The sequence below is a fragment of the Taeniopygia guttata genome, chromosome 4 (genome assembly GCF_048771995.1).
Source record: "Taeniopygia guttata chromosome 4, bTaeGut7.mat, whole genome shotgun sequence".
NCBI classification, from domain to species: domain Eukaryota; kingdom Metazoa; phylum Chordata; class Aves; order Passeriformes; family Estrildidae; genus Taeniopygia; species Taeniopygia guttata.
Genome location: NC_133028.1, coordinates 64182624 through 64192249, shown reverse-complemented (window position 1 = coordinate 64192249; position 9626 = coordinate 64182624). Strand labels below are relative to the sequence as shown.

Genomic DNA, 9626 nt, shown 5'->3' with positions numbered 1-9626 from the left:
AAAGCCCGTAAGAATAAAACTTGTGTATCTCCTTCAGTCAGTATTGAAAAAAATAATCTTTTAATTCAGTAGTCTCTTAGTGTTTGAACAATTGAGTACATAGGAATAATAATTACATTTATTAAATTCAAATAGTAGACATATTAGACAGCAGCCACAACTCTCATATTGGAGTTACTCCAGAGGTTTTTTTCCCCAGTAGCGCTAAACAAACCCGCAGAGATGAGCTTAGGCCCCATTATGAAGGAAAATTACAGTCTTACTTTTTAAAATAAAGCCTGAATTACTAAAACATTGTAAATTCCTGTTTCTTGTACCCTAATATAAAAAAAACAATAGTCTGCAAATAACAGTGAACACCCAGGAGCCAGTTTTCTCCTTCCACTTACCACTGCACAGCACAGTGCATTCATTCTCACCAAGCACAAAAGTGTAAACTATTGTGCTTAGACTTTTTTTCTTGTAGTTAAAAAAAGCTTCAGGTTATCCTTCTTGCTACAAAAAGGCATTCAGCAAAACAGTAGAAGAAAAAGTGCACATTTGGTTCACCATAGTTCAAGTAACAGCTGCTGAAACTGATTTTCAATGGCTCTTGATCAATTAAAGACCCAAATCCCACATCAACTACCTGTGTGGAGGGCACCTACCTTCCTCTGTGTTTCTGTCACCTGTCATTTGGAATCCTGGAGGAGATGTAACAGGTTCCAGAACCAGATGTCTGTATTAACCAGTGCTTACAAGCCAACAAACCCAACGTCAGAAGGTTTGCTCAGGTAGTGGTGTCTCCATACAAAGTGCATGCAGCTCAACTAATCTTGTAGTTACAGAAGAGTTACTAATCCTGATTCACAGAATCAAGATAATATTTCTTTTACTTCTTTTTGGAAAGGATGCACATAACCTGTGACCTTCACAGCTGCACTCAGGGCATATGTACATCATATAAACTGTACACACTTCATATGTGCCATGATATCGCTCTGACCCGTCACATTCCTTCCTCTGCTGCTAGAAAAACAGGACACAGAAGCCAACTGCAGCAGGGTTAATCAGGTATTGGGGTATGACCAAGTTAAATGTTCTGTCAACATGTAAGTACAGGTGTACAGTTGTTAGCACACAGCCAACAAGGTCAGTGGTTAGGTACTCCTCATTCAAAAGCAGTAATAAACTAAGTATTACCTCTGCTTGGTTTTACTGTTTGGGTTTTTTTTAAAATACATATTAACAATTCTCTTCCTGCATCCTCCCATATCTGACAGAAAATGCAATAAGTCTCTTGTATACTATCTCCAAGAGTAAGAGAGAGACTACAACTACTCCACAGATCAAGCTGAATGCCCAGCGTGGCCCCAGGTGAGTGTAGACTTGGCTCACGAAAACAGGCCCAAGGATCCGTGCTCCACTTCCAGAGGCAGTCAACCATCCCATGTAGACACCCTACAGCAGATCAAAAGCTTACATAAGTAATACAGGCATTATATAGCTTGCCATTAATTCCAACCCATTAGCCTAACTAGAAAATTTAGAAGTATTTAAACAACCACTTATCTTTCTTAAATTCATTAAAACACTACTTTGTTTCCAAGAGTACTGCTCAGCCTCTCCAAGCTTTAATTCCAAGGCTCCACTTATAGGTACTCTACTGATTTTTAAAAAAACAAAGCATTAAGTCTCTTTCACCAAAATACAACAAGAAAAAATGGGAAAAAGGGGAATAAAGTATTTTGTTAAGCAAGAATGTAAGTTTGCTATAGTGTTCACTACTAAAAAATGCCCATTCTGGGGGTCTAGTAGCATTTGTAGTCTTTATATAATTAACTTAGTAAGAGACATTATTCCATGCTCATATTCCAAATATGTAATTGGTAATTACAAAAAGAACTCTCTCAGAACAGTAATGAAATTTTCATGTTTTAAGATTTGCAAAAATAGCACAAGAATTGCTTTCTAATTCCCCAGAGACTTGCCTTGGATTTTGAAAAAGATTGGAGCTCCTGCAAAGTTCTGCCCTGCTTAAAACACGCTATTATTTGGCTGATAACAAAAGGAATTTTAACTAAACCCCTCATTCTAATAAAGGGAGTGTGAGTCTTGCAGGGCAAATGATATAAACCATTTAGGGATGGTGCTTACCTGAGGCTTTGGCCCTAGGACTTTTGAGTATAAAGTGTAGGACATGACATTGCAAACAGGATAGCCCAAGCCTATGAGCACATCAGAGCTGATGTACTGGGCCAGGTAGATCATGGGAGTGTTCAGGCACCAGGACTGTGTGACAGGGCAGCCCACGGGTTCTGCTGTGTGGTTGGATGGCAGCTGCAGCTCTGGCAAACTCCAGAAAGGTGCTAACATTTCACTGGGGGATGTTCTGGGAATGGAGTTGTTCTTTATTTCTGTAGAAATAAGTTATTCATATCATTAAGAACAAAAGTGCAATGAAAGGCTTTCAAAAAACACTACAAAGGTGGTCTAGTAAGACTTGAACTATACCTTGCCACTGGATATTTGGTAGTTTCTTCCCCCAAGGCAGTAAGATAAAGAATCCAACCAAGACAATCAGTAAGCCTGCATGGAGTATGGCACGCTCACCAGTCCTACCAAACAATGAAATTGTAGTTAAATGTATCATTTAATTAATGTAAAATTTAGGTAGCTGCTAATGACATAGCCCACTAGTTTGTGGAAATGATATTTGACCAAAACATCAGCAAGAAAAGTTACAAAATCACAGTAACTTAAAACCAGCTTTTCTTGTGATTCAAGAATAAAAGACAGTCAAATAAGAGGGGGTTTTGTTGACAGAATAAAGAACTACCACAACATCAAGGCTATGCCAAAACTAGAAGTATTTCGTTGTTATAGTAAACCCAGACTCATTACCAAGTAAAAAATACTTGAGTAAGAGATTTGGCCTTGCCATAAAGCTTTTCACATTTAGTCAACATAAGAAACAAAATCCCAAAAACTTACTTTTTTGATAGTGTTTTAACCACCATGAAAACAATAACTGATTCAATGCCAATCATGCTAAGGATTATCCCATTATAAAAAACAGCTTCTTTCCTAGTCCAGGAATACATATCCATTGTAAGTGGAGTAGCTATACTGAAATGACAGAACAAAAATACAGTAATCATAAAAAGCTTCTTCCATATATTAGTGTCCATACATATATCATCCCAAACATCAATGCACTGCACCAGACACACTCTGAAGCATCATTTATCTATTTCTGGTAGTTCATGAAAAGATGATAGAGTGAAAACCAACCCAAGTTAAGCTTTTTTTTGAATACTTAAAAAGTTGAGGATATGGATTTGCCTCCATTCAAAAGCTTTTACATTAATGTTTTCTATACCACAAACTGTACATATCTTTAGTTATTGCTGACCTTTAACTCATTACCTTAGTTACTACTGACCTTTGATACATTATCAGTACACATCACCTTGATTGCCTATGGTTTTGGACTCAGGAGGTTAGGACGATGAGTGGAACAGAATAGCGTTTACGTGCCTCCCCACTCTAATAACTACATGTCTGAACATTTTGAGAGAAAATAGACAAACTTACGTTTCAAAGACAGCAAACACAAACAGGATGACAAAGAAGAGAACGTTGAGTGCTACCACAGCAACGTGGTCAATGCTTCCTTCTGTGTTCTGATCCAGAACATCACTTCCTGCAGCAACACAAAAGAATTACCTGAACTGCACACTGAGCTTTTTCTTATACCATCACAAATTACAAACAGCAATGATTCCTTTGGTCTTCCAAGTATTTAGCATGTAAGTTGGTGGGCAGCTAGGCAGTTATACTTTGACACTCAAATTATAAAGTTTTTACATCAAAATGGAGTTGTTGAAATTTCAATTCCACTGTTAATTAGAGAAAACTATTTCCAAACTGGTTACGTGGTCTGTTTTCCCAATGAGTCATGAATGACAGCAAAATAAGCAAACTTCTTGAAACGTCTGAACAATGGAAACCAAAACATTCTCTTCAAAGGCCAAAATTACACAGCAGAATTCTCAGGGTGAAAGTATGGAAGGATCCATACAATTTTTATTTTTTCCTTCTTCGCTATCAGACAGCACTATGGGCACAACATGACAAATGAAGCAATTTCTGGACCAGCTAGGGAGAGATGGAGCCTATTTTCCACATGAACCTCCCAGTGCATCAAACTTCAGAATACTTCTAAATGCTTCTATGTAATAAGACAGTACTTCAAAATTATAATCACAGAATAAGTTTTCAAGGAAACAAGGATGGTACCTTCTCCATCAGAATTGATACTTTTGTACTGCCGTCCCATGTCATCCACTCGATGCTCCCTAGAAATGTAGAACTTTTTTCATTAATACACATATTTATTTGGTCTGCTATTGAGTCAAGTTTCTATTAAAATAATTGTAAATGGTATCATCTATAGGATAATTATTTGCAGCTCCATCAAACATCATCTACAAAAGCTGTCACCTGACTGCAGTGAACACTATTCAAGAAAGGAAATATTTTAGTAAGAGAATATCATATATCCATATGCATCTGCAACGGTGGGATAATGAATAAAAATGCCCCCTGAGAATCTTAAAGGAAAGACACAGACAGAGAGATCCCTACAGACAAGCCAACCTTATTTCTCCTTAGAGAAAAACATGGGCAGCAACTATCAACACTAAAACTATATCAAGCCTAATAGTCTAATATCTTTAACTTTTAAAATTATCTTACATTCTAAGCATAACATCAATAAGATTCATTTATGAGTATCAGAAAAATACAGGTATTAAAGAAGGTAGAAACACTCAAAAATGTAATAACAACTTATAGTTTTAGCATGTTTATTACTCCTCCTGCTGAGCAGCATATTATTTGCTACAAGTCACCCACAAAAACAAGGTAAGGTATTTATAAGGTTTTTTTACTTGATTACCTGAATATGGCAAAGATGAGAATAATATTAATAACTCCTAAGAGAGCTCCAAATAAAACTGGTGCTGTGTACATGTTCAGCTGAAGAAAAAGGAATTTCCACGTTACTCCTTCTTCTCCAATAAATGTAAAACATGTCTGAAAAACTTAAAAACATCAATGTACTGTGAAAATCTTGAGAATCATTAAGAAAACATTAGAACACATAAGAAAAGTTGTTCTAACTGCCAAGGAAAATTTAAGTATTACATCTGTCCAGCCTTTTACATTTTGAGAATCCTATTCTAAATAAACAAAATGGATACCAGAGGGATCTCAGCTAGCCAGGAAAGTAAATGATTACATAAAATAAACAGTATAAACAGCACCATGACACTTATAGTACTGAACTCTGAGTATACCAACGGTTAATTTTCTTAGAAGACAGACAATTTACTCTTTTTTCCTCTTGCTCCTAGTGGAAAATCTTGGTGCTGGGACTGGATTATCCCTCGTGCTAAGGGCAAACTAGAGAGAAAAGATGCAGTGCAGGGCGTGGGGGTTTAAATTAAATTTTAAATTGGTGCAGAGCAATTGGACAAGAATTTTTCATTTATATTGGCTTACAGAAGTACTAGTGGATCCCATTTATTCAATTGTGATATCATTGACGAATTATGCCTTAAAATCCCCTGCATACAGCTGCTGAGGATTCCTACTTCCAGTGCCCAATTTCAACCTAAGAAGAGAAGTGAGGAAAGAAGATTTGCTTTACCTGGGCCTAATATGAAGCCAACTGCTTGGCAGGCACTGGTATTGGCCATGGCACTCGTTCTTTCTGTCAGAGAAGTGGCACCCGCAATATATGATCGAACTACAGCCACATTTCCTTTAAAAATCCAAAAGCAAGCAAGGGTTTATGTAAATATCACGTTCATATCATTAAACTGTTGAGTGACATTTATTTCAGGGGTTTGTTTCTTATTTTGCAAGATAATAAAAGCCAGCACTCCCTCCAGTATTTTTATGCAACAGCACAATTGCACAATTTTGTTACAAATCACTATGGGCCAACCCTTTGCTTTGTTAAATATTACATTCTCATTCACATAATAGTAAATCTGGTATTAAAACTTCACGTTAACAATCTTACACGAGACACAGAATGTAATGATTTCCAGAAATGTAAGTCCTGCTGTGTTTACCTGCTCCAAACCCCACGAGAGCACGGGCAGTCAGCATGTAGTACTTGTTATGGGAATGGGGCACATGGACGTAGGCATAGAGGCAATTAGCAGCTACTGAAATAGCAGTGGAAATGACCAGAGGCTCTTTCCTGGGCCTGTAGTTGGACCACAGGCCAAAGAGGGGAGAGGCAACCATTTGGCCAATGCTGTATGAAGCTATAATCCAGCCCAAGAAACTGGCATCTGCTGTCGGATCAATCTGCAGGAAGACATGAGTCAGATCTGTGGGTAAAGCACTGGAGTGTTTTATATTATCAGCAGCAACCTTTTAGAATTAACCTGGGACACCAAGGTCTCTGGACTGTCATGCATTCTCTCACATGAGTAATAAACTCTGGCACACTCTCTCCAGCAATGCACTAAACAAATAAAATCTGCTTTGCTTCTAAGCCTGCGAATGGCTCACTTGCAGCAAACGCCAGTTGTTTTTGTACAGCACTGCTGATGTTCTTGGCTAGAGACAGAACTTCAGCAGCATGGCAGGCACCTTCCATGCCAGGAGCAAGGAGTCTCTTCCCATTGACTCTGCACACGCCTAAATCTGTCCTGATTTACAAGGCTGGCAGTGTATTTTCTTGTCTTCTGCAAGAGTTCAGCATCAGCCTCACTTTCAATGACACCTCTAGGTACCTGCCCAGGTTATACTCTTCCAAATTTGCATTTGAAACTGCCTTCTAGAGTTCCAGGGGCACTAAAATCCTAGCACAGATTAAACTGAGGTTTTAGGGACTATTGTGCTGCTTTTAAGATCTAAGAGGTGAAAAACCCCCAATTAAACTAAAATCACTATGCAGGAAAAATGGCTGTCCCCTGTTAGGAATACCAAGATCTATGTGCAACAATGTGACATTTACAAAGCAACTTCTACCTTCAGTTCCTCTTTTTTTTTTTTTTTTCTTTTGTTCAAAACCCAGACAAGTATTGTCTACTATGTTTTAATAACAAGACTTCTATTGATTTGCTGTCCAGGAAATCATGATATTGGAAAACCAACATTTCTGGAGTATGATATACCTTTATCAATTCAGGAAAAAAACTGACAGATTTTGCAAGAAATAATAAAAGCTGTCTAAGTGGATGGCAGAATAAAAGTCTCTTAAAGCCACACACCTCCCTCTACTTCTTCTTTTCCTAAATAAAATGCCAGGTTTTGTATTACCTACTTTCTGAGCAGTTTTCTGTTCTTAATAATTTAAAAAACACCCCATATTTACAAACCTTTTGGAGATACGGCCACACAGACATAATTACAATTGAGAAACCTGTAACACAATAAAAAATGATGTTATTTTATTTGCCATTTTTGTCATTCATTTTCTTTCCCGAAACAGTTATTACAAGTTCATTCTTCTGCTTCTAAATGTATTATACTATAAACCTGTGCATTTCCTACTTTTTTTAAGGAATGGTAATTCCTCCTATCAGGAGGAAATATTTTCAAAAGACCATTTTGTAGGTGCATACACACTAAACAAAAAAACTCCCAGTGTTGTTCTCCCAATGGACAGAAAACAACGTCCCCAAAGTAAAAATAATTTATTGATATACTGACATATCTGTATTGATTAGTTAAAGAGATTTTAATTAATTTTAATAAAAAAAGAGTTACTGAAGTATCCTATCAAATTCAAGATAATTTCTAGGCCCACAGAAAATCACCACAGGTCAAAAATCAACAGCATTCTTGTTTCTGGGGGGAGTTATTTAGGAATAAAATTTCAATTTGTCCTGCAATGGAGATGCAAAGTCCAGTAGGAGAAAACAAGTTTTGATACATGTTTTGAAATAGACAGCATACATTTCCATAAAGATATTACCTCTTAAGAACTACACGTTATTTCTGTTTTCATTCCCTAGAAGTTTCACTCCAGATGATAAAAGTGCAACCTTTGTTTTGTTCAATACCCCTACCTTGACAGTACCAAAGTATTAGGGAGTCATAATCCACAGACTTATGCAATCCATCACTTTGTGTAAAACCAGTTTTATTATTACTTATCCCACTAGATGTAACTTTGTTTGATTTGCTAGATTCATACATTATCTTTTGAGGAATCAAACAATGCACCTTTTTTGAGGTTTGAACAGTAGCATTAAAGAAGCTCTGTAGTTGGAATTTAGAAAGCCCTGTCATTTTCAAACCAAAGTATATTAATTAAACAAGTAACATCGAATTCCACATGTATTTACTCACCTACGCTACTGAGAAACATTGTCAGGTACATGATCCAGATGGATCGCCACCTGCTCTTATAATGCTCCTGTGATTCCACAACATCCCTGGTTTTAAAACAAAAAGCAAGAGGGAGAAAGAAATCATAATCAGATCCTCTTCTAGTTGCTCCCACATGACACTGAAAACATTTTTTCACCAAACTCTCAATACAACTGTGTAACTTGCTAAGCAGGAGTGGATGTCCACTCAGACTATAAAACTATTTTTGAGTGGAAAAATACTAGATTGACAAATCAAACAAAACAACAGAAATGTTATCACACACTAAATGTGTCACAGAGAGATCTTGATCTAGGGAGATCTCCAATTCTGCAAACTCTTTGTATAGACACTTTGGAGCATCACAGATCATATAAAAGCTTTTAAAATCGGGTGTTAAACCCCTCACAGCTGTAACCTTAAAAGAACATCAAGCCTGAAACAACTCTTGATTCCACTAAAAGCTACAGGGAGTCTGTTTTTTTATGATGAGAAAAATAACAAAATACAACGTAAAAGTTGTCTTTTGCAAGGGCTGAAAAAAAAATTAAAATAGAAGTTACCAACTAAGTTACGAAGTTGGTATTCAGATGGTGCAGACTCAGATGCCTAAACATAGTTTACAAAGGCTGTTTATGCAAGTCGTACCTAGATTTATGCATATCTGAGATTTTAAGTTCAAAACACTTGTTTTGCTGTCAGAAGGGGGAAAAAAGCCTCAAGCGACGAATAGCTGCCCACACATGAAGGCTGCTGTTAAACACCCAGAGTTCTGCCCCATATTAATCCTATCAGGCGTTTTTTAGGAACTTCCCAAGCGAGCGGCTTCGCGTTTCCCTGCGGAGGGAAGCAGCGCCGGGCCCGCTCCCGCAGCCGGGCCGGGCCGGTCCGAGCCGCGGGCTGCGGAGCGCTGGGCACAGCGGCTCGGGCGGGACCCCGGCCGGGCAGCGCCCCGGGGCTCGGGCTCGCCGTGAGGGGCGGGGAAGGACCCGGCACCCACGGGCGACACCTGGGTCGGGCCCCACCTCCTGGCGCCGCCTCACCGCGGAACCAGCCCCTACCTGTTCTCCTCCTCCTCCTCGCCCTCACCCGCCGCGACCCCTGCGGACCCCAGCAGGGGCTCCCGCCCTTCGGGACGCCACTCCGGAGGGGAGCCCGCGGCCGCCATGGCCCCGCAGCGCCGGGCCCCGCCCGCGCCCGCCTCACGCACGCCGCCAGGGGGCGCCCGAGCGCGGGGCGGGGCG

General features: G+C 39.0%; 1 protein-coding gene across 1 annotated transcript; it reads right to left on the bottom strand.

The window, feature by feature from the left end:
- Positions 1-37: 37 nt before the first annotated feature.
- On the bottom strand, positions 38-9616 carry MFSD8 (major facilitator superfamily domain containing 8). The gene is made up of 12 exons (XM_030271982.4): positions 9444-9616; positions 8362-8447; positions 7386-7429; positions 6126-6366; positions 5696-5809; positions 4943-5087; positions 4282-4340; positions 3577-3685; positions 2974-3108; positions 2494-2597; positions 2137-2396; positions 38-1440 (listed from the first exon to the last, which is right to left on the bottom strand). The coding sequence occupies exons 1-12, from the start codon at positions 9548-9550 to the stop codon at positions 1225-1227; spliced, it is 1620 nt and encodes a 539-aa protein (XP_030127842.4). The 5' UTR covers positions 9551-9616; the 3' UTR covers positions 38-1224.
- Between the last annotated feature and the right edge of the window lie 10 nt (positions 9617-9626).

Coding starts and splice junctions, on each gene's coding strand:
- MFSD8 (XM_030271982.4), bottom strand. CDS start 9,550: ATGGCGGCCGCGGGCTCCCCTCCGGAGTGGCGTCCCGAAGGGCGGGAG. Junction 8,448..9,443: donor GAGGAGGAGGAGGAGAACAG/GTAGGGGCTGGT, acceptor TTTTAAAACCAG/GGATGTTGTGGAATCACAGG. Junction 2,397..2,493: donor ACCAAATATCCAGTGGCAAG/GTATAGTTCAAG, acceptor TTATTTCTACAG/AAATAAAGAACAACTCCATT.